Here is a 27,004-nt window from a genome sequence, read left to right as displayed (position 1 = left end):
ACCTTCCCAATCATCGATAAGTGTAATGAAGCCCACTGCCCACATTGCTCGAAAACCTTTTTATTAAAAGGTCAAAATTAACTCTAACTAAATCACACAAATTTGCTGGGAATAAAATACCAAAATACTTAATGACCTGTCTAGGCCTCTGGAAGGTGCCCGGCTGAAAAGCCGTTACCAGGAGTATGCTGTCAGAGCCAAAGCTTCAGATTTAGACCAATTGACTCTGTATGCTGAGAATTTGGAAAAGGAATTAATAATTCTGTGGAGTCAAGGCATAGATCTAGTAGGGCCGGAGACAAATAATAAAATATCATCTGCGTTAAGCAAAAGCTTATGTGCCACACCTCCCGCCACCACCCCTGGTAAATCATCCTCCTTTCTTATTGCGGTTGCTAATGGTTTCAGGGCAAGACAGAACAATAATGGGGAAAGAGGGCAACCCTGCCGGGTGCCCTTATCCTGAATAAAATAATCTGAGAACCATTACTTTTTTGAAAAAACATTTCTTCTGATTTTCAGGTTCAAATGTCACCAGAACATGTTCTTGTAAAACTCAGATGTTTCCTCCAGGCCGAAACCTGTCAGAATAAGAAACTTAACAAAACACAGAACAAGCTGCTATCCAGGAAGATAACAAAATAGATTTTATTTAAAAGGAAATAGACGATTGTTATCCATTTGATATGTTTTTAATACGTTTTTAGAGTATTTTACTTAAATACAATACAAATAAATAATTTCTTTCAAAGCAGAACAGTTTTTAGCACAGATACAAATGTTTGATATATATATACAGTGCACCCAAAAAGTATTTGGACACTTTAACCACACTTTAAAATGTATGAGTGTCAATGCATTATTAGATAACAAAATACAGGTTCCCAAGATGAGTAACCGCAGGAGTAGTTCATCACATTAACTATGAACATGTTCCACTAACTTTTGACAACCAAAAAGTATCCAAATATACACTTTAAAACATTAAATTAATTGTTTTATCATTTAAAATCTAACAAAAGTATTTTGGTGAATTGTGCTGTTTGAAAAGTGTGCTTGTGTTATGTTTCTTTAATAAAAAATGCCACTTGGGTTGATATATTGTTATCTAATGCAATAGCATTCATACATTTTTAAGTGCAGCTTAAATGTCCATATACTTTCAGGGCCCCTGTATACCAAGTTTCTCTCTCTCACCATCTTTCTGTGTGGTGCATGTAGCTTTAGAGCCACTCCTACAAGAATTCTGCCGTCCATTACAAATAAAAGTAAACAGACCTTTTTAGAAATGTGATTCTGTTATTAAAAGCTTGAAGAAAACTCTTTCACACATAACCCAAAACTTAGATAACCGATTTGCCTCAAAATGGAATGAAAACACATTAATTGATCTGGCTCTGTTGCACATGTTTACCACTTAATATCAGTTGGTGCATCTCATCTAGTGCCATGAACTGTAGAGCAACAAAGGAGCGAACAAACACGAACTCATTTTAAAGGACTGCAGCTGCTACAGAGAGAGTCGTACATGGAGAAAGTCTTTCTCTTCATCTCGCTTTGATCTCTCTCTGTCCCGTCAGTGTTATGAACACGAAAGGTCACACCACTATGGGCAAGAAGTGTGTCGCTGTGTTCCTCCTGCGTGTTTTTCTCCCACGGAGAGGCCTTCCATGTGTGCTCAGACCGACAAACATCTGCCGTCTCTTGTTCTTCCACTGTGCAGATGCGTATGTGTTATACCCGTTCTCCTCGATGCGCTCCTTCAAATGACAGTTTATACCGTAGTTTCTCTGAAACACACAAAGCAAATAGCTGATTACATTTTCTGTTCAGTCTGGGGAAACCAGGTTAAACCTAGTACAAGTTGGATTCTGAAACATAGTAGCTGTATTTTCTGCTGGTCCAAGATGGTCTACTATTTCTAACCAGCTTGACCAAGATGGCCTACCACCTTATGACTTTAAATGACCACCCTGAACCAGCTGTAAACAAACATAAACCATTTCAATATTTATTGCGTGAAAATGATTTCTATCAAAATTTTTCACAACACCAGACAATTTAGTCCCTAATCAAGTATTTTCAAAAGTTAATGTACTTGTTAACCAAGTCAACAAAAATGTCAGTAAAGAGCATGCTTAAGAGGAAATATGAGAAAAGTACTGTTTGAAGAAAACAATGAAAATTCAAAGGTAAGTATCAGTATTTTTATTGTGCATCATTCCAATCAAGCTGTTCTTTTGCCAAATTATGCAAAAATAGTGGATATATGATTTAATTGTGTGTACGTAGGACACAAAACATATGAAATTAGACTTAGCAAGATGAAGGAGTTGGCCATTTTATTTTTAAAAAAGTTACAAATGTTAGGAAATCCTAATAAACACAATACAGAATTTTAGATGTGCTGGAAATGACACTATGGTGGGAATTTTAATGACTTTCTGAAAAAATGACAAAAATTACATAAATCTCCAGTGATGCAAGTACATACACTATTGGACATTGTTAGTAGAAAAATAAAATAAACTAGTGAGAGTGTGAAGAATGCATTAACAAGACTTTATTTTCTAGAAATCCACTAAAAGTGCCTGAAATTGAAGAAACACCCATTTACAAAATTGGCAATTTTCCTATACAGACTATGCCATGTTATTAGTTTTGCATATTTTTGAGCCTATGGAGTTCATGGCAATATTAACACATTCCATGTTTGATTTTAGAGACATTTTTGTACAATAATTAGTTTTAGTAATGTCTTGGGTCGCCATTTAATATCCAATGTCAAATCTGGGTCCCGAAGCAAAATCAGTTCACAACCACTGGCCAAAAATGCACAACCATGGCTGGAGTTTTACGGATGTTTGGTAAAAGATACTCACCACTCCATGCAACTTTCCCTTCTTGCTGATAGCCAAGTAGTGATTACTTCCGAGACCTCTGATGGCAACAATGCCAACATCCACTGATGTGATTTCCAGAATACCTGAAATACACAACACATATTACCAATGCATGAAATGATCTAGATGATTTCAGCCGAAAGAGTGCAAAACCTGAAAAACAATAATTATATATATATTCTCAGGCTTGCCTGGCTTAAGGCAAGGATCACTATTCATGTTGCTCATACTTAGGGTTAGGGATTTAAATAAACCCCTAACTCTAAATATTCAACTTTGTCATATAACTCGTCCATCACCGTTTGTGATACAGATATGAATGATACCTCAAATTGTTCTTCCTACTGAGGAGAGGTGTGCTTTTACATTTCTGCTATTATTTTTAAATCACTAAAGTAATTTAGTTATGATTTTACTTCCCAGCAGATAATAAAACATAGCATTAATTAAAGTAAATTTCCAAACCATAACTAGAAACCAGAATGTCACAGAGACATGGGGGTGGGTATTTTGATTTGGGCCAGAAAGCAACCACGCAAAATGCCCAAGCAACCACATAGCAACTCCCTAACAACAAACCACAACACCCTAGCAACCACCCAGCCACAACCTACCAACTACCTAGGACACCTCAGCAACTACATTGCAACTTCCTAGCAACCATCCAGCCACACCTTGGCAACCACCTAGAACATCTTAGCAATCACATAGCAACACCCTAGCCACAACCCACAACACCCCAGCCACACCCTGGCAACCACCTAGAACATTTTAGCAACTACATAGCAACACCCTAGCAACAACCCACAACACCCCAGCAACCACCCAGCCACACCCTGGTAACCACCTAGAACATCTTAACAACAAAAGAGCAACACCCTAGCAACAACTCAAAACACCACAGCAACCACCCAGCCACACCCTAGCATCCACCTAGAACATCTAAGCAACCATATAGCAACTCCCTAGTAACAACCAACAACATCCTAGCAACCACCCAGCCACAACGTAGTAACCACCTAGAACACTTTAGCAACCACACAGCAACTCCCTTGCAACAGACAACACCCTAGCAATCACAAAGTCACAACCTAGCAACCACTTAGAACATTTTAGCAACCACATAGCAATGCAATAGCAACAACCCTCTACACCCTAGTAACCACTCAGTCACAACCTAGTAACCACCTAGAACACCTTAGCAACCACATCGCAACTCCCTAGTAATTACACAGAACACCCTAGCAACCACCCAGCCACACCTTAGCAACCACCTAGAACATCTTAACAATCGCATAGCAACACACTAGCAACAATCCACAATACCCTAGCAACCACCCAGCCATACCCTAGTAACCACCTAAAACACCTTAGCAAACACATAGCAACGCCCTATCAACAACCCACAACACCCAAGAAACCACCCAGCCACACCTTAACAACCACCTAGAGCACCTCAGCAACCACATTACAACTCCCTAGCAACAACCCACAACAGCCCAGCAACCACCAAGCCACACCCAAGAAACCACCTAGAACATCTTAGCAACCACATATCAACGCTCAAGCAACAGCCCACAACACACTAGCAACCACATAGAACCCCCCCCTAACAACCATCTAGAACACCGTAGCAACCACTTAGCAATGCTCTGGCAACAATACACAACACCCTAGCAACCATCCAGTCACACCCTAGCAACCACCTCGAACACCTCAGCAACCACATAGCAACTCCCTAACAACAACCCACAACATCCTAGCAACTACCTGGAACACCTCAGTAACCACTTAGCATCTCCCATGCAACAACCCACAACATCCCAGCAACCATCCAGCAACACCCTAACAACCACCTAGAACACTTCAGCAACTACATAGCAACTCCCTAGCAACAACCCACAACATCCTAGCAAGCATACAGCCACACCCTAGCAATCAACTAGAACACCTCAACAACCACATAGCATCTCCCTAACAACAACCCACAACATCCTAGCAAGCATACAGCCACACCCTAGCAATCAACTAGAACACATCAGCAATCACATAGCATCTCCCTAGCAACAACCCACAATATCATGATGTAACTGGTCCTGCTCAACCTGCTCCGAGTGTCTCCAGCATGGGAGGTGGGCGCAGTAACGAGGAGGCTAAAGGCTACAGCCTCTATCGTCAGTCGCTAGTGCACCTCTTGAGGCAAGGGGAGTGAGGTTTACACACACTGCTCAGCACGTACCAGCTGGCTACCGTTACATTAGCATCATGTTGCAGTTTTGTATGGCCAAGCACCACTCACATTTTCTTCAGAAAATGTTAAAGTCAAGTTTGGAAAACTTGTTATGCTTAAAACTCACACAAGGAATAACACTGTGGGAACATCAGGAACAAACAATGAGAGTGTGTGTGTGTGTATGTATGTGTGTGTGTGTGTGTGTGTGTGTGTGTGTGTGTGTGTGTGTGTGTGTATGTGTGTGTTTGAAGAGGTCAGAGGTGAAACAACCGTTTTGCTTGACCTTTGCTCACCTGCACATTTCAGTTCAGTTCCCAATACAACAAAGTGGACACACATACACTCTCTTTCTCACAAGGGACCATGAGACGCCTGGTTATCAGTCCCTGATAACCTCCTCCGGTCGTGGGTGTGAACCCTGAGGTTGGAGTTACGGGGTGTTTGTTCAGGCTGCTATTTGATCAGCAAAGATGTGTTGAAAGATGCTTCTATCATGACAGCTAAAGTTGCCGCTCAAAACAGTTCTGCTGCCCCCTACAAAGGGAAGGACACACTGGATGTGCACTGGATGGGTGCTTCCACAGCAACCCATATATCTGATTGATATGGCTCTATGATATTTTCATGTGTGGTTATTGTTTTAATGTTATGCTATTATACATTTATTATGCTGTGTTAGGGGTACACAATATATAATTGACCATGTCAGTATTAGTGATAAACTGAAATATTGGCTAGACTAACTATTTGACGATATTTGGCCATTTTCCGATTACTGGGATCGCTTGGCTGATTAATAGAAGTGTTTGTTCCCCTTTCAAGTATTGTGTAAAAAAAAACTGTTAATTTAATTTTGACTATTTAGTGAACATTTTGTTTGATTTCTAACATATATATCATATATATACAGTTTATTTTATATATATATCTATATATATATATCTATATATATATATATATATATATATATATATATATATATATATATATATATATATATATATATATATATATATATATATATATAATGCCATAATATAATGTCTAAATGTTATTGAGAAATTATATATATATATATATATATATATATATATATATATATAATGCCATAATATAATGTCTAAATGTTATTGAGAAATATATATATATATATATATATATATATATATATATATATATAATGCCATAATATAATGTCTAAATGTTATTGAGAAATTATATATATATATATATATATATATATATATATATATATATATATATATATATATATATACTGTATATATCCGATATGGGCCAATAATAAATACATTTTATAAATATCAATTAACATAACATTTTAGATCTAGAACATTATTATCTAGGACACTAAAAAACTAAGTAGTAATCTAGTTTTATATTATCAATATCTAGATAATCTAGGCTAAAATGATACATAATTTCAGCTATCATTTCATTTATCTTTAAAAAAAAAAAAAAAGTAATTATCTGTCAGCCAAAATATCTATATATTGTTGCATCACTAATATGTGTGAACATGAGCGAGTGAATATTTCCGTGTAGGTGCACAGGCAGTGCCAGAGAGAGAGAGAGAGAGAGAGAGAGAGTGTGTGTGTGTGTGTGTGTGTGTGTGTGTGGCTCAAGCGAGGTCTCGGGTTGCAGGTATCGAGTGAGACGGTAAAACTATCCGACTGTTCAGTGTATTATCAGCACTGGGATGAAAGCATGAAAGGAAGCATCAAAACAGACAGACTGACAGTAAAACGGATTAGAGAAGCATCAATGACCAGTGATCAAAAAGCAGAGAGAAACCAGACTGAAGCTCTCCCATACACACACACCTGAACCACCAACAGTTTCAAGAGAAATTAAGCAAAAATATGTGGTTGACATGCATGCACACCTGCCATATGTTTGTTCCACACACACATGCATTCGTGAATATCCCACAGATCTCAGGTAAAGCGACACTGCAGGACAAAGGTTTTGGACATACAGTACTTGACTGAATTTATGTGTTTCATGATCTTCAAAACCTTTTGATCAAAGGCCTATGCTTAATGCTTGAAATTAATTTAGTAGTCAAATATAAATTGTTCTTATTTCTTTACAAAACTAACAGTTTATAATATTTGGACCAGATAGTGATGGAAAAGCACCCTATAAGTGTCCAGCATAAATGCAGTTAAAAAAGCATCTCAGGATGCACCTCATGAAGTTTCTTGACAGAACTGGAATCTAAGCACAAATTGGCTGCATTGAAGAAGTTCAAATACAAGAACGCTTTGATTTATTTCGCATTTTTGGTTGCTATGTAATTCCCTTACTTCCATTTGTGCTATTTCATTGTTTCGATGACTTTACTATTATTCTAAAATGTGGAAATTAGTAATAATGAAAAAAAAAAAAAAAAACACTTAACTAACCACAAGAGAGAGCTTAGAGCAAAACAAGCCAAGCCAAGCCATTACAATAAATCTGTTTGTAATTGCACCTTTACTTAACATATACTATCCAAACACCTGCAAGAGATAGAAAAAGAGAGAAAAAAGTCACAGCAGATGTCAAGAAACACACTAGGAGGTCAAATTTAAACAGTCCAGATTTTCTTTGCACCCTGCCTTGTTTTCCTTAGTATGCTACACTCTGTTGCACATTGCTAAATGCTGCGTTGAACAGGGCACGCAGTTGTTTGTGCAGAGGTGCATTTTCCACAATGCTCTGCCAAAATCTACTGTAATTTATAGCAAGCATGATGCCTAAAAATGCTGTTTTAGAGAGTGTAAAAAAGAAAATAAACACTTAATAGTTTCCGAAAATGAACAAAGCAGTGTTAGCTTAGCGCACCAATAAATGTTGCATCATGCCCAGTTGTTGTTGTTGTACTGAGATAATAGGAGTTCGCCTTTTTTTTTTTTATTGTGTTTGTGGAGACATGAAGCCATCTGTAGCACACATGGCAGCCATCTTACTCTGTACTGGTGGTCTCCTGTACGTCCGGCTAATGCCTGCCCTTAAGCATCCTGACTGCTTCCTGCATTGAGTCTACAAACTAGATGATCTTTCAAAGATCTGATAGTAGATCAACGTTTAGGCGCAATAAATACACTTTGTCTTGTTCATTCTGTCACAACCAATGTCTTCCCTTTCATATAAAGTGAGCTATCTGTTAGGCTAAAAACAGAATTAATCTAAAACCTCAAATGGATATTAGATGCTGTGCTTGAATTTTTAAATCACACATACAAAACAGTAAGTACTGTACTCTGCCATGATGCGCACTGATTGTTCCAGATAGTAATACCATAATATTTTGATGCATACAATGGTACTGAATGATTACCATATTTATGGTATTTACATGGTACTCTGTGGTACTACAAAGCATACAATGGCATTTACATGGTACACATAGGTAGTACGGTACTTCAAAGAAAAGCATGGTACTACTATAGCAGTCTTGGGGGATCTACATTAAACCTGTAGCTACTCAAGCCTCAAGTGCTTTTAATTTAAAGTAGCTAAACTACAGTCAGTCTACCCTTTAGAAAAAATAGTAACTAACTTTCACAACAAACTGCTAGCTAGCTAACTACACTGAAGGTTTTAAAACTGCTAAACACCAGCAATTAACTAAATGTTTCGCTTTAACAAAGAATACACAATGACTTCAGCGCTAGGGCTTGTAAACCCTATTTGCTAGCTGCTTTGAAACTATATGTATTGTGAAAAGCACTGTGTAATGTGATGCTACGCCATTACTTGTCATATATTGTTAATCCATATATTCAGAGGTGATATACTGTAATAAGTGTGGGTGAGAAACAGATAAAAATGTAAGTCCTTTTTGTACTCCAAATCTCCACTTTCACTTTTGCATCTGAAAGTGAAAGTTAAATTGGAGATTTAGGGTAAAAAATGACTTAAATATTGTTCTGTTTCTCATCCACACTTATTATATCACTTCTGAAGATATAGGTTTAACCACTGGAGTCTTATGGATTACTTTTATGCTGCCTTTATGTGATTTTTGGAGCTACAAATGTCTTATCACCATTAACTTGCATTATATGGACCTACAGAGCAGAGATATTTTTCTAAAAATCTTTCTTTGGGTTCAGCAGAAGAAAGAAAGTCATACACATCTGTGATGGCATGAGGGTGAGTAAATGATGAGAGAATTTTCCTTTTTCGGTGAACTATCCCTTTAAGGGTCAAATCAAGTAGAACAGGTTAGCACTTTTTACAGTGTAGTACCATGGTACTTTTTTGTACATTCTGTTAGAGCAGCCATGCCTTTATTACATGAGTGACACATTTGAATTCAATGCAGGAGTATAAATTAAAATTCATCGAAAATTTCAAAGAAACATCATTGTCTCAATCCCTAGTTGGTAGTCAGGGTACTGATCAGAGTCTGACATATTTAGGGCTGTCTCAGTCGCAAAATAGTTCCAGTGCACTAAAATGTTCGCTCCTTAAAAATTTCCAGAACGCACCGTAAAAACCAGGGAACAACATTGCTCACTATGTTGCCTAATCAGAAACGTTGTCATTCTGATGTCTTTCAGGTCAATAGAAGACGAGCACAAGTGCAAAACTATGAAGACAAAGCCTTAATTTCTGTTTAAAAGATATGTTGTTTGTAATGTCTTTCATTCATAATTACCATGAAAGTGCAACATTTTTTTAAATGTTGGAGTTGTTAAAAGAAGGTTAAAATTACACTCCTTTATATTTTATTCCTTTACTTATGTAATTTATCTTTCATAATAACACTGTACTTTTGAATATTTACACTGGAAATTGTGTGTGTGTGTGTATATATATATATATATATATATATATATATATATATATATATATATATATATATATACAGCCATGTTGCTGATTAATAACAGCTGTGTTGTTCAGTGGATGAACAATAACAGCTGTGTTGTTTAGTGGATGAACACCCTTGCCAGAGCTTGCATTTGTGTTCATGATATGCTGATTCACGACATAGGGAGCTAGGGAGCAGACTGACAAGCACCCTGACTCAGCATTAGCTTGAAACAGTTCCATTCACACACAGACAGCAGACTGCTGCTTTATCAAACAGAATCAGGGCTGGAGGAAGCACGTGGGACACTTTTACACTGGAATCCCCATAAAACACTATAAATCTGTTCGAGTCTCTCACAAGCACAGGCCAGACGCTGTGTTTAACACCCCCCACTGTGCTATAATCATTAGACTGATCACATTATTGGAGACCTTTAGGCCCACATTCAATTCAATTTATATATTGAAGGAGACCATACTCAATGTAGGACACCAGCAAAACATTTTAGTTTGAAAATAAAAGTATAAAATATATTAATGTTTTAGCATCGAATGAAAAAGTCATTGTGAGACATTCTTATACAACCAGCTTTAAAGTAATTTTTTTAAGCATGCCATCTTGGACTTAACACTGACAGCTATGGTGTGGGTGCAGCATATTTCAATTCAAATGTTTTCAGTTATCAATGTCATTGTAGAAATTCACAATTCACAGTCAGCCATAATTAATTTAATCCATGAGTGAAAGTGTCCAATAACAGGACGGTAACTGAAAATAAAGGTATAGTTTACCCAAAAAGGAAAATTCTCTCATCGTTTACTCACCCTCATGCCATCTCAGATGTGTATGACTTTCTTTCTTCTGCAGAACACAAACAAAGATTTTTAGAAGAATATTTCAGCTCTGTAGGTCCATACAATGCAAGTAAATGGTGGGCAGAATTTTGAAGGTCAAAAAACATATAAAGACGGCAGAAAGTAATCCATACAACCCCAGTAGTTAAATCAATATCTTCAAAATTGATATAATAGGTGTGGGTGAGAAACAGATCATTTGTTTTACTATAAATCTCCCCTTTCACGTTCACCTTCTTCTTTTGCTTTTGCCGATTCGCATTCTTCATGCATATCGCCACCTACTGGGCAGCGAGGACAAATTACAGTAAAAAAGGACTTAAATATTGATATTTTTCTCACCCACACCTATCATATCACTTGAGAAGACATGATTTAACCCCTGGAGTCGTATGGATTATTTTATGCTCCCTTTATGTGCTTTTTGGACCTTCAAAGTTTTGGTCACCACATTCACTTGCATTGTATGGACCTACAGAGCTGAGATATTATTCTTTGTGTTCAGCAGAAGAAAGAAAGTCATACAAATCTGGGAGTGCATGAGTGTGAGTAAATAATGAGAGAATTAAAAATTTTGAGTGAACTATCCCTTTAAGTGATTAGTATTTGACTGGTCATGTGATTATAACATGGCAGCCCCCATGAGGGCACCCTCTCCATGTAGATTTAAATGGATGGCTTTTATAAGGTTACTGGTATGACTGGGACAAACAGAGCAATGTTTTGACAGAGCCAATGAGCCACAGTTTTACAGTATTTGGGGGAATACTTCTACGAATGGCTTAATTGTAGTTGTGTCTTCATATTAAGCAGCAATAGGAGAAAGAAAAAAAAAATCAACTTTTATATAATACAATTACAAAAGGTGTTACAGCCGTAAGCTACACATAATGTTTTCTGTTCCACTTACCAACTTAATGTAAAAAAATGTAAATGTGCAATCTTAAATTCAACAAAATTGTTTGCAAATGAAACAGTAGGGCAGGGATAAAATCTTTATGACAGGTGGTTGGAGAATAGCTGGTGACATCAGCCAAAAAGGAAAGTCGTTTCAGAGGTGGAGCAAGTCATTAGATTTTGATGAAAGTTCATTAAGAAAGTAAACAATTATTCAGTCAATTAATATTTCATTTGAACTTTAAGAAGGCATTTCTTTTTCTTTTTTGGGGGGGGATTTTCTCCATTGATTTCCACTGAACATCATCACAAATATCGAACATTTTTGCACAACAGCCATCAGAATGATATCACACCCCTCGCAAACCTATTGTCTCTCTCTTTCCTAGCAAAGGCTTACTTTTCATGAGTGTGACATCATTCAGAGGCACCTCAAAAGGGGCGTCTTTCCAAAATCTTGTTTTACCTTAGGCCAGCATAACTACAGCAGTATCCATTTCCCAGAACAGTGGATCTGCGGTATTAAGACCAGAGTAATTTCACCCGCCGAGGATTATTCTTTTGTCTGCACCCATTGCTGAACGTAAAAGACACTCACCTTTGATGTGATATATTCACATCACGCCATTCATGAAACTCTGCCTGCAAAGCTAACAGTGGCTACACTGTTCCACTTCCAGTGTTTCTTACTCTGATGTATTCATAATGCTGAAAATCAAGCACAGGATATGGTGCACAATATGTGTGTTATGAAAATTCAAGATAGGGAAATATATTATAGAGGTATAGAGTGACAGTGTGAAAACATTCCAAGTTCCGAAAACTAGTTACAAACCACTATATCGGCCAGGCGATAAATCGGCTGTTAATTGGCCATTTTTTCATATTATCGCAACATGATAACTGGGGAAGTTGACATCCTGCTGCCGAATATTCCAGTGCCCTGACACTGACCCCATTCTGCCGAGTTACTGACAAGCGGCATCCCCCATTAGACATCTTTGCATCAGTTCAAGAGCGTTTATCTTTTCCTGCAGTGTGTTGAGTCAAATGCATCAGAGACCCGGGTTCTGGTACTGTATTGAAACCAGAAAGTAATTGCGTTTGCATAAACAATGACGAATGCAACTCAGTTAATATTTTTTGGTTTACATGAAGTTTGCTTGGTTACATGAATTTTTTTAGTAATATGAACAAGGGAGGCGTAAGTAAAACTGACAATGGTGAAAGTTCATTTGCGTGTAAAAACTCACTTTTGGCCATAGGTGTAATTTTAGGTAGGGATGATATGAACATGTCCCTCCCAACTTTCAGGAGATCGAAAATGTCTCGACCAACATTTGGCGCAATTTTACCACACAGAAAATACTTTATACTGTGTTTTTATTTTCATTTTAACAACTATTAAATGTCCTTAGTATAATTATTAATGTGTAAATGATTGCCCTACCTCTTCTGAAGCAGGGCATAAACGGTGTTGTCACGATGTTATCATTCCCAATGCGCTCTAAGTCCTCGTTGTGTCGTAGTGACTCGCCTTAATCCGGGTGGCGGAGGACGAATCTCAGTTGCCTCTGCGTCTGAGACCGTCAATCAGTGCATCTTAACACATGGCTTGTTGAGAGTGTTAGTGTGGAGACATAGCGCATGTGGAGGCCCACGCTATTCTACGCGGCATCCATGCACAACTAACTACATGCCCCACCGAGAGCGAGAACCACATATTTTTGCGACCATGAGGAGGTTACCCCATGTGACTCTACCCTCCCTAGCAACCGGGCCAATTTGGTTGCTTAGGAGACCTGGCTGCAGTCACTCAGCATGCCCTGGATTCGAACTCGTGACTCCAGGGGTGGTAGTCAGCATCAATACTCGCTGAGCTACCCAGGCCCCCCAGACATTACTAACTGCAAGACACCATCCCCCAACACTGTAGGGAATCAACAACTGGCTAACGACCTGAATTTGTTTTATTGTAGATTAGAAAAGCCCAGTCTCACACCCCACACCCACTCTGACCTTCACTTCACACAAACATCAACACCTCCTGCAACCCCCCTCCTGTTACTCAACCTACACTTAAGATCTGTGAAGAGGATATGTGCCGGGTCTTTCGTAAACAAAAGACAAGGAAAGCACAGGGCCTAGACAGTGTTTCACCCACTTGTCTAAAATCCTGTGCAGATCAGCGGGCCCCCATCTTCACAAAAATCTTCAACAGATCACTGGAGCAGTGTGAAGTTCCCTGCAGCTTCAAATGCTCCACCACCATCCCTTTCCAAAGAAACCTAAAATCACAGGACTTAATGACTACAGACCCATCGCTCTGAAGTCTGTGTTCATGAAGTCATTTGATAGACCCTTTCTGGATTCCCTTAAATTTGCTTATCGAGCAAACAGGTCTGTGGATGATGTAGTCAACATGAGATTGCATCATATCCTGCAACATCTGGACAGACCAGGAACATACGCAAGGATCCTTTTTGTGGAATTCAATTTGGCTTTCAACACCATCATCCCAGCTATTCACTGGACTAAATTACACCAACTCGCTGTTCCCACCTCTATCTGTCAGTGGATCACCAGCTTTCTGACAGATAGGCAACAGTTAGTGAGACTGGGTAAATTTACTTCCAGCAACTGAACGATCAGCACTGATGTCCCCCAGGGATGTGTGCTCTTCCCACTACTCTTCTCCCTGAACACAAATGACTGCACCGCCAAGGACCCCTCTGTCAAGCTCCTGAAGTTTGCAGATGACACTACTGTCATCGGCCTCATCCAGGATGACAATGAGTCTGCATACAGAAGGGAGGTTGAACAGCTGGCTCTCTGGTGCAGTCAAAACAACCTGGAGCTGAACACGCTCAAAACAGTGGAGATGATAGTGGACTTTAGGAGGAACACCCCAACATTGACCCTGGTCACCATTCTGAACAGCATTGTGGCAGCAGTGGAGTCATTCAGGTTCCTGGACTCTACCATCTCACAGGACCTGAAGTGGGAGACCCATATTGACTCCACTGTGAAAAAGGCCCAGCAGAGGTTGTACTTCCTTTGCCAGTTGAGGAAGTTCAACCTGCCACAGGTGCTGCTGATACAGCTCTACTCAGCAGTCATTGAGTCTGTCCTCTGCACTTTAATAATTGTCTGGTTTGGTTCAGCTATGAAATCGGACACCAGAAGACTACAAAGGACAGTTTGGACTGCTGAGAGGATTATTGGTTGCCCCCTGCCATCCCTTCAAGAACTGTACACTTCCAGAGTGAGGAAAAGGGCTGTAAAAATCACTCTGGACCCCACTCACTCTGCCCACTAACTTTTTGAGCTGTTGCCTTCTGGCTGGCGCTACAGAGCACTGAGCACCAGAACCATCAGGCACAAGAACAGTTTTTTTCCCTCAGGCTATCCATCTCATGAACAGTTAAAACTGCCTCACTGAGCAATAATTATGTGAAATACACAGCTTAGTCTATTTATATTTATACAACATTCCCTTGCACTATCTGCATATAACAGATTTGTATTTGTACATATCTTATTGTGTATTTCTATATATACTTATATTTTCTATTCGCTTTTTATTTTTATTCTATTTTTTATTATCTCTGTCTTGTTGTTGTATTGTTTGTGCACTGGAAGCTTCTGTCACCAAGAAAAAATCCTTGTATGTGTAAGCATACTTGGCAATAAAGCTCATTCTGGTTATGATTCTTCCGATTCTGTTTTGTCAATAAAACAAGGCATTTGTGATAAGGTCATTAATTGTAGGCTAAGCCTAAAGGCTGCTTTGTTCAGGAGGCCTACTTTTTCAGACAAAAATCTAAGCATATACTGTATCAATAAGCAATATGAGAAAAGATTATTTGGGAGTGAGGTGAGTTGGAAAGCAGAAAGTGGATAAAATGTCAGTACTCTGTTTATTTTGTGATGTCATTTTGCACATGCAAATTGTTAATTTACAATTTGTTTAGATTTCCATTTGTTTAATGGTGGATAATACATTTTACAGAATATCACTTTATGTCCAGTAAAAAATAAAATCAAAATATGTCCCTTGGATATTATTATCTCGAGTTAAATCTTCTTGAAAAAGAAACATTTTATTTTGACCCATTAATCCAAGGTTTATCACATCGCATATCACTGCATATTATCCAAGTTTATTCCATATCACCGTGCAGCCCTAGTGGTCAGTTCTTACTGTATGTTGTTTGTTCTTTAGAAATTCTTTAAAAAAAGGCTAATATTTAATATGGTGGGCCAGATAAATAAGATATGAGACTTGTTCTATAAGGTAATATTGTTATTTTGCTTATATTACCTGACTGACTTTCTCGCATTTTCTTAATACCAACATTTTGAATTTTATCCTTGCTGTATGTCCCTGCCAACTTTCAAACCAAATCTACACCCTTGCTTTTGGCACCCCTGTGGACATTTCAAACAGAAAATGGAGCTCAAATGTGCCCTTCCAATCAAAAACACGTCCCACATCAGCCACTGGGGGCAGTGCTTCACAGTGGTAAATGTAAGCACAGGCCAAGTTTAGCTCAAGAAATTTCAACCTACTGTAGCCGAATTCACAGTGAGATTAATCTGATTATCGCATTGGCCAATAAAGATGGCTGCTTGCCCGATTAACAGAAGCGTTAACTCTTGCTTGTGTCATTTCCAAAATCCACCAACAGCCTAGTCAAAGATCATGTTTACATGCATGTTGTTACACAGATTACGCTTTAAAAAACAACAACATGTGTGGTCATGTAAATGTATTAAATGTCTTTCCTTCATCAGTTTAAGGTCATAAACGCTGAAGAATAAACAGATCGACACCGATCGTAGATTTTCCAGATTTCACGTTCTTACTGGCCTATCCAATGTACGCACGTGTTGTGCGCATGCCTCTTTATGGTTTGATGTCAAAAGCAGAAAATAACTCATATTAAATCTCATGTAAAAGCGGTTTTCTTGCTTTGTCAGATTTTTTAAAATAAGCTGATTTTTGGAAGTTATCAGCATATTGGTGTGCATGTAAATGGGCTCAATGGCTAATACACATAGTTTAATTTCTCTGCATATTAAAGTCTATATCAAACATATATGAGCATTACATCTTCCACTGTCCACCCCTATCAAATCTATTGATATCAGCAACTGAAAAATCCAATCCGTCAACCACTACCAAAAACACTCTTCGCAAAACTTTTTTTTTTGATTTTCTCCCCTTTTCTCCCCAATTTGGAATGCCAAATTCTCAATGCACTCTAAGTCCTCGTGGTGGCATAGTGACTCACCTCAATCCGGGTGGCGGAGCAAGAACCACATTATAGTGACCATGAGGAAGTTAACCCAACATGACTCTACCCACCCTAGCAACAGGGCCAATTGGTTGCTTAGGAAGCCTGACTGGAGTCACTCAGCATGCCCTGGATTCGAACCTGCGACTCCAGGTGTGGATGTCAGTGTCTTTACTTGCTGAGCTACCCAGGCCCCCCTCAAAACTTCATTCTAATACTTAGAGTTTATAGAGACATCACATGAAAATGAAAAGATCAGTGTGACATCTGCCTGTGTAAACATGCAATCAAGCCTTCAGGGGTGATCAGGCATTGAGAGGAAGTGTCTGTCAGTATGTGTGTGTGTGTGTGTGTGTGTGAGTTTCCTCCTGATAGCCTCTTCACTGATAACACCACTGACACAAAACACTCAACCAGACGGAGCAAATCTACACTCTGCTTAAGTCAAACAACATACATTTCTTCAAAGCAACGTGCCATTTCTTTACTTTGTCTTTTTAAATTTAACAACTCATTTATTCACAAAGTACAAGTAGCTAATTGAAGTGGTGTACAGCACAGCTGGTTGCCCTTATGTCTAGAGTTAGCTCATGTTAGTGTGTGTGTTTGAGTGTGTTTTAGGAATAGCAGTGACGATACACATGTTCTCACTTTCGTGCTCTCAGTGTGAACAATCCATAAAGAGTCTCATGAGAGAACTAAACATCAGATTAAGTCAAAGATCTTTTACTAGGAGAGTTAAGTATACTGTAACAAATGTGACAATAATCACCGATTTGTTTTCAGGTGATCAACATATTATCCCAGATTCTGTCGTTGTTTACTCACAAGAATCCATTTGCTTTCCATTTAATCTCATAGCTGTCTAGGAGAAACGATTGCAATGTTAAAGAGATCTCTTGGGCCTTTTTTCCTTATGGGGAGTAACTATGAGATATAGTAAAAATCTAGTAAAATCTCATGGCCTTTAAAACAAAGAGATTTCAGAGTGGAACAGCAGGCAAACACACACACACACACACACACACAAACACACACACAGCGGAAACAGGAAGACCCTTATCTGCAAATGGGCTCCAGATGAGTAATGGCTAATTAACTTGCTCTGTGTAAAACACAGAAAGCACATTCTGCATCTCTCTGACCGACTTTAAAAAAAAACAATACAATATGCGCCTTATAAAGTGATGCTTTAGTAGGTCTCTTAGGGATTGCCAAGCAGACCCCTTGATCAGTCTTATAAATGATATTTCCTTTTCTGTGTCTGGGAAAAAAACAAAGCATTTGTGCCAATGCGTGGGTTAATTGCACTCAGATTTCTGGGTGTCAGGACATAAGGGCGATATAATCACCCAATGGCCCCATTCCTCAAACGGTCCATTTAATTTGTTAAATTAATTAGAACAGTTCATTTCTTTTAAAGAGCCAAAAATGTGTATTATTATTCTTGTGTGGTTCATTAACATGTTTTACAATGGTGTGCACACTTAAAACAATTTGCATCAAGGTGTTTTGTTAGTATAATGTTTTTAACACTAACGCTTAGCAGATTCATGTACACTCAAATGGAAATGTCATGCTATTTTCATTAAAATATCTTCACATAATCAAATTTTAATGAATGCACTGTTGATCTGTTAAGCATCATATAATGTTTGTTAAGATTAAAACATGATTTATTGTTATGCATACTTCATTTAAGGGGGTTAATTATTGAATTAATATTATTCCTGAGTGGTTAATGAGAACTTTCCAAACAGTATGGAATATTTCATATCACAATGTTTTTCCACCAAATGACACTTATGTATTAACACTTAATGATAACTTCCATTAAGAACATTAGCTAAAAAAAAAAAAAGGATTATATAATGCTTAACAGATAGTTACATCGGTTAGGGTTAGATTAATGTTAGTTAAATCTTAAGAAGTAAACTTTGATTTATTTGAATTTATGGGGGTTGCATATAGAATTAATATTATTTTTCCTGAGTTGTTTGTGAAGAACTTTCAACAACACTTTATAATATTAGCAAGTATTTCCAATTTTTCATTTATGTGGTTTAATTATCAAATTCATATTAATCCTGAGTGATTCAGAAGAACTTTCCAAACAGTGTGGATTCTAATTTCAAATTATAATGTTTTGTTTAGCCATAATTAATGGCAAAAGACACAATACAGTCAATAACCCCTATTAATAACAATGTAATAACATAATAACAGATAATTAGTTACAATTAAAATTGCATTTAAATGTTTTCTTATGTTTTTGTTTTATTGTTAAAGACCTAACAAATTATTTCCAATATTTCATTTATGGGGGTTGCGTGTTGAATTTATATTATTATTCCTGAGATGTTAATGAATAACACTTTATATTAACTATCTGAACATTATTGCATTATACTTGTAATATATCATCATAAAATATATTTTTTATATTATTTGATATCAAATATAATTTATCATTTTTTAATAAGGTTACATTTGTTAACATTAGTAAATGCATGAACTAACAATGAACAATATATTTCTTGATCTTTGTTAATGTTAGTTTATAAAATACAATTGTTCAGTTCATGTTAGTGCATTACCTAATGTTAACATATACAACTTTTGAATTTAAAAATGTGTTTGTATATGTTGAAATCAACATAAACAAAGATAATAAGTTCTGTATTGTTCAATGTTAGTCCATGTTTACTAATGTATTTATTTATTTTTTTTACATATCATTAGTTAGTGTACATTCAAACTGTTAAAAATGTCATTAAACATTGATTTATACATTTATATATATTAATGTGCCTACCTACATTTATATAATAAACTACTGTTTGGTAATCATTACATAAGAAAGTGATAACACTTTCCTTAAATACATTAGTTAAACTGAACTAATAATGAACAATCATTTTTTTAGCATTATTAAACTCGGATACTCTTAATTTAAACATGTAGGCAACTAATACATTTTTAAATTAAAATAAATTAAATACTTTAAAAATAAAATGAATAATAAAAAAAATAATTAAAAATTAAAAGTTGTATTTGTTACCATTTTTTAATGTTGTATGAACTAACCTGAACTAACAATGAGCAATACTTGGACAGCATTTATTAATCTTGGTTGATGTTAATTTCAACACATACTAATACATGTTTACATTAAACGTTGTAAAGGTTAATAGTAATTAATGCATTATGAACTAACAATGAACAGTTATTAATTGTTAATTAATATTAACCAAGATTAATAAATGCTGTTAAAATGTATTATGCATAGTTAGTTATTGATCCCTAATGCATATTGTTAACAAATGCAACCTTATTGTAAAATGTTACCTAGAAAGTGTAAGCTCCATTTAAAACCAAATTACTATTGTTATTCATGATAAATTAATGGAGAATTTTCCCAACAGTCTGCACTCTAAATCCAATTTTACATCAGGATGTTTTGCATCTATGCCATAATTATGTGCACTTCTCAATAATCCCTTTACTTTAATACAGTAACGACAGAACTCACTGTATGGATCGTCTTTACTCTTGGTGCCGTTCACACTCCCATCTTTCCCGATCCTGAGGAAGAACTTCTGGAAGGAGAAGAGTTTCCTCTGGCGCACGTCTCCCTGCAGATGTACGTAGCTGCGCACATGCCGGCCGGATGAGGTGTTGGCGACCCGGTGCGCCCGGTGCAAACGACACGCGCTGCGACAGGTGACAGTGGACACGTGGATCACGGAGGCGGCGAGAAGGTACAGTACAAACAGCGACCAGCATGCAGACACACCGTTACTCACAGTCCATCTCCTCATGGTACTCCACATGGAACATGCTGGTCAAGGAATGTGCATGGGTGCTCCTCACCCCAAAAGAACTCTAAATATGACTCTGTCATCCAGTGAAGGAACCTTAAAGTTGGGGAATTCTGTTGAACAGCCAGTCTTAGATGTTTATGCTCTTAAATAGACAAAAATATGTGTTATTAATCCAATTTGGGAATCATTATCATTGTCCAAGTCATTCTGTCAAGTCTTCTTGCATTTCCAAGGAAAAATGAGTGGATTAGTCCATGGTTGAACCTCAAAATGAACTTGTTCTTGGCATCCTGTCTCCTTAAAATGATCTTCTTACCACCAGGAGGGTCATAAAAATGCTGCTCTCTCTCTCTCTCTCTCACTCTCTCTACTCCCTCCCTAATCCTGTCTGTCATCCTACAACCCTTCCTCCATTCTCACACATTTTCGTGCCTCCTTGTTGTGTTTCCCCCGCTGAATTCCCTCTGTTCAGGGTCTGTAGGTACGGGGTATGTCTGATAGGGCTTTTTTGTGAATGGCCGTTATCTCCAGCTCTTTGATAGCGGATTAGGAAAAGAGCTTAGATGCTTACAAAGATGAACAAACCTCACCAGAGGGCAGGATTGATTGATCCCATCTGAAGATAAGATGCCTTTAGTTTGATAAGGTTTCAGTATTGTCATATTTTCTTTTCTATTAGCTTTTGATAATTTCTCTTTCACCTTGCGTTTAAACTGTGCAGGTCTAACTAGGGAATGTTTCAAGGGAAGTTGAGAGGAAAGTCAAGGTTTAGCATCAGACATTTGTTTTCTTTGTGTGTTGTTGGTCTCTGTTGCACATAAGATGCTATTCTGTGGATAATGTTGAGTGTTATTTTAAAAGAACCAAGGCATGTTTAATTTAAAGGGATATTCCGGGTTCAATACAAGTGGACAGCATTTGTGGCATAATGTTGATTACCACAAAACATTATTTTCCACTTGCCTCTACTTTAAGCAAAAACCTGGGTTTCAGTGAGGCACTTACAATGTAAGTTAATGGGGCATAGAGATAATTGGGGGGGGGAATCCCACCCCAGCACCCCCCTAGATCTAGCCATGACAACCTAATGCCATTAACCTTAAAACGACCATTAACCCTCAAGCACTGGTCAGTCATTTTCGACCGAAATCAATTTTGTTTCTTCAATAAAACTGGTTTCCTTTATCTAATGGATGCGAGACTAGGTGACTTTTCGTCCATTTGATATCTGAACATACACAAATAAATTGGAGTTGGTTCGATCAGTCTAAGTGGTAGGAAAAAAAAAAAAGTTACACTTATACTGTTCCTGGTCAAAAGTGACCGCAATAGGAAATGAATGGGAAACACTAAAAATCACAGATTTTTTTTTTTCATTATTTATTATATAAAATCTAAAAAACAGCCACAATGCAGAAAAAACACACAGACATGAAGGGGCGAAACTACAAAACATCAAGAGTGCAAAACACAGACAAAATACACACACACCTTGTTACAACCAGGGATAAATTAGGTTATGACTTGTTATTCTACTCATTTCAGGTGTGCAAACAAAAATAACCTCAAACAAATCAAACAATATGCAAAATGTTGACAAAAGTAGTCTTTGATAACGTTTAAATATATATCTAAATGCAGAGCTTGTGACAAAATCTAGAAATCGTCTTCTCTTCAACCAGGGATGAATAAGTAGCTCTCTGCAGCCATCTAGTTTTTATACTTGTAATTTCATCTTTTTTTTTTTTTTTTTTTAAAGGACAGCATAGTTTGATTCTTGAGACTTTAAGCATTCAAACAGTATATAATTTATGAGGACTGGTTCAGTATTTGAGAAAATATTCACAAGTTAAAAAAAGTCAATTTTCAAACTCAAGGTCATATAGGTAAATAAATAAGTAAATAAAATAAAAAAGGTCGAAATACACAATAAGACATATATATATATATATATATATATATATATATATATATATACACACACACACACACACACACACACACACACACAAATACAATCTGTTATATACAGATGCAAGGGAATGTATGGCAGAAGAGGTATGGAATGTTGGATAAATAGACTAAGCTGTGTATTGCATATAATTATTGCTCAGTGGGGCAGTTTTAACTGTTCATGAGATGGATAGCATAAGGGGAAAAAACTGTTCCTGTGACTGACGGTTCTGGTGCTCAGTGCTCTGAAGCGTCGGCCAGAAGGCAACAGCTCAAAAAGGTAGTGGGCAGGGTCAGTGGTGTCCAGAGTGATTTTTTCCAGCCCTTTTCCTCACTCTGGAATTGTACAGTTCTTGAAGGGAGCAACCAATAATCCTCTCAGCAGTCCGAACTGTCCTTTGTAGTCTTCTGATGTCGTAGCTGAACCAAACCAGACAGTTATTGAAGTGCAGAGGACAGACTCAATGACTGCTGAGTAGAACTGGATCAGCAGCGCCTGTGGCAGGTTGAACATCCTCAACTGGCGAAGGAAGTACAACCTCTGCTGGGCCTTCTTCACAGTGGAGTCAATGTGTGTCTCCCACTTCAGGTCCTGTGAGATGGTATAGCCCACTAAGCCCAGGAACATGAATGACTCCACTGCTGCCACAATGCTGTTTAGAATGGTGAGCAGGGTCAATGTTGGGGTGTTCACATTCATCTCCACCGTTTTGAGTGTGTTCAGCTCCAGGTTGTTTTGACTGCACCAAACAGCCAGCTGTTTAACCTCCCTTCTCTATACAGACTCATTGTCACAGAACTGTGGTTTTATAAAATTATAAGTTTCACATTTCTGCTTTAAAACCTCCAAACATTGGCCCCATGCACTTCCATTGTGAGTGCCTTGCAGTAATCTCAATTTTGTATTTAAAAAAAAAAAAGGAGGGACAAGTTGAAATAATATTTGTGGTAATCAATATATTGCCACAAATGCTGTCGATTGAGCTTAACTTGTATTGAACACAGAATATTCCTTAATATTAAAATTTCTGTAGTTTGTTTAACCTTACAAAAATGTACTATGGTAATCATTGTTTCTGTCAAATTAGTCACTGTTACTAATACTAGTAACTTGGTATGAGCTGCCACTTTCATAAAAAAATATTAAAATGACTAAGATTCTAAAAGCTTCTTACACTGTTTGAATATTCATTTATTATGAATTTACATTAGTAACAAAACAGATGTAATTAAGGTTAAGTAGTTCATCAAAAAATTGTAAATTATTTTATTATCGTCAAACCCATTTGACTTCTTGCCATGTTTTAACCCAGTCTCATGACAAAACTTAATATTAGATGGCAAAATCGTAAGAAATCATTTGAATTTGGCTCTTACAAAATCGTATAACTTTTACTTCCATTTTTACACAATGTTTTTATGATTTTTAACCTGTAACCCAAACCTAAACCTAACCATAAAGTCTAACCCCTAACCCAAACCCTAACCATGATTTCAACTAGAAAATAACTTTTTTGTACCATGGAAGAAAGAATACATTGGGTTTGAAACTTTGATGAGAGAAGCGTATTACACCTATTGACATACATCAGTCATATATATTACATAATAAATATGGAATGAGTAACCAAATTTGTTCACAGACATTTCCTTCCTTAAAACAAACAACATGATTACACGGGAAGTTGGCATGTTGTTTCCAAGAGTTCTGGTCCCCTTGAGTGGCCACGTTATACTGAAACACTGACAAGCGGCATCACCTATGAGACACTTTTGCATTGGTTTAAGTGTGTTTATCTTCCCCTGTGGCACGACTGGAAGCTCATTGTGTTCGATTCCAGGTTCAGATCCCATGTTGAAACCAGGAAGTAATAGCGTTCGCATGACCGGAAGTTACATTTTCCACTCTAACTTTAAATTTTTACTCCACTGATGGTTAGGTTTAGGTTTGGGGTTTGGGTTGGGGGGTACGGTTTATAAAATATGCATTCCTCTTTACTGTCTTATAGCCTGTACAGAACAGCTTTTGGCACCCCTCTGTGGACATTACACTCAGAAAATTGAGCTCACACGTGCCCATATGGCCAACAACACTTATCTCTTTGGCCACTGGGAGCAGCGTTTTGCATTTCGGTAAGCAGAGACCAATTTTATCTAAACAAAAGTCAGCCTACTGTTTCCGATTTTACTGTGAGATCAGTCTGAAACAAAACTGTAGGATAGGAAGCTAGCTTAAATTTGATGCCTGTACTGTATCGATTTCAAAATCTGTTTCTTTAGTTTTTTTATTGCTTGGTCTCTATGGGAATTAAAGTCAATAAAAGTATGATATCTTAAAATTTTGCCACCTCAAACTAATTGTTACGTGTTGTCATTACTATGTTGGAGGTTTTGAAGAATCTTTAACCAGCTGTTTTCCCTACAGCAACAGTTCTTAGTGAACATTGCCGTCTAGCTCCATAAAACTACAATAAAAGTAATCCATACAACTTGTGGGCTATATTCCAAGTGTACTGGAGACATACAATAGATTTGTCAGGAACAGACTGAAATGTTTATTTGCTGAAGCATTGAAATCTCATTCACATTTAGCTTTTATAAAATGGTGCGTTTATGCATTGCACCATGATTAATGTCATTGATGTCAAAACACAGTTGGTTTTTGCATGTTGCAGCCAAATGAGAAACTATGGGTACAATGGTAAATTTCTGTAAGGGAATACTCCATAAGTTCTCATTCAATCTATTAGGGGAGTTTAAGATTGTGTTGTCAGGTCATGGACACAGATTGACTTTCTATTTAGAAATATATTTGTTGCTCTAGAAATTCTGAAATTAATGACCGACAAGAATTTAACATGAGTCTATACCATCAACAGAGAAGAAAAAGCATTTTGGGTGTGATTTGCACCCACCATCTCCTCGATTTGCCATTGTATTGTGGTGGACTAATGTGTCTCCAATCATCATTAGCTCCTGCGGTTTCAGTTTATCTGCCACTGCTCAAACAGCTCTATCTTATCTGTATTTTCTGCTTTGATTCCCCCTGAAGTTTTTCTCAAAATCTTCCACTGGAAATAAGACTGGCTGCTCATCAATGTTTTTTTAATCACACCAAAAATATGTTTATTTTGATCCTTGGAATATGCCATAACCCTTATCCATTTCCAGTCACACATTCCTGCATTTTAACATCCTGTGAGTGTGCAAAATGAGTTTTTGTGAGGCTTTATTTACGTACATAAGCCATGGATAAAACTCAAATAAAGTCAAATACTTGCACTGCAAAACAACCGATCTGTATGCAGTCTCATGGTCATGGATTTAGTTTGAAAATCATGCAAAAGTCAATGCAATTGAAATGTGGGCTTTCCTTCTGCTTTCTCAGGCCACATGTAATATAAGAAAGATTTAGAGGACTTGAGCGCAAGCCAGAGTTTAACTGTCTCTGTGATCTGGATTTTTGTTGATAGGTGTATCTCTATTGATCTATCTCACTGTAATACCCACCAAATCCAAAAGCAGACATAGAAACGGTATAAAGTTACCCAATGGAGAGTTGGGTCAAACAAAATCATGCTAATACACAATATGCAACCCAGTCTCATGAAAATTCATACATATTTTACGAGTTGGCTATTTCGTACGATTTCATCACGTGCAAATGCCTGGATGTCTAATGCATTTCTTTGCGGTTGCTAAGGTTTTATGGGTTCTGAGTGTTTTTTTATGATGTTGGTATGTGGTTGCTATTGTACTCTGGGTGGTTGCGACATTCTGGTCCTTATACAGTAAAAAATATTTGCAATTTTAATGGAAAATGGTTATGGTAAAAAACTGTCAATTGGTTAACCTTACCATGTACAGTGAAAAATTATATTTAATTTAGCAAGACAATACATGTAATTTAATGGTAAAATATTGTGAAAAAAATGTTGTTGTTTTTTTTAGAAGTAAAAAGTGTGATTCACTTCATATATACAAATTTATATTAAAGGTGCAGTAAGCGATTTTAGCGTTCTGAAGCTTTCACGTGACTGAGCCGTTGAATTAGCCACACCCCTCATTCCAAAACCCTGCCCTCCAAAGATAATTTTGAGACCAAAACCGAGCAAAAGAGCAGCATTGTTTGTTCCTGTGGCTGTAAAATTCAACAGTGGCACAATAGCGCCCTCAACTGACAAACATTATGAATCTTAGCCTCATGATCTG

General features: G+C 37.2%; 1 protein-coding gene across 1 annotated transcript; it reads right to left on the bottom strand.

The window, feature by feature from the left end:
* Positions 1-630: 630 nt before the first annotated feature.
* Positions 631-21,126, bottom strand: LOC127440050 (fibroblast growth factor 10-like). Its single transcript, XM_051696432.1, has 3 exons — positions 20,548-21,126; positions 2,883-2,986; positions 631-1,790 (listed from the first exon to the last, which is right to left on the bottom strand). The coding sequence occupies exons 1-3, from the start codon at positions 20,846-20,848 to the stop codon at positions 1,599-1,601; spliced, it is 597 nt and encodes a 198-aa protein (XP_051552392.1). The 5' UTR covers positions 20,849-21,126; the 3' UTR covers positions 631-1,598.
* Positions 21,127-27,004: the final 5,878 nt, after the last annotated feature.

This window comes from Myxocyprinus asiaticus, chromosome 4 (assembly GCF_019703515.2).
Source record: "Myxocyprinus asiaticus isolate MX2 ecotype Aquarium Trade chromosome 4, UBuf_Myxa_2, whole genome shotgun sequence".
NCBI lineage: Eukaryota > Metazoa > Chordata > Actinopteri > Cypriniformes > Catostomidae > Myxocyprinus > Myxocyprinus asiaticus.
This window is presented reverse-complemented; position numbering and strand designations above follow the sequence as displayed.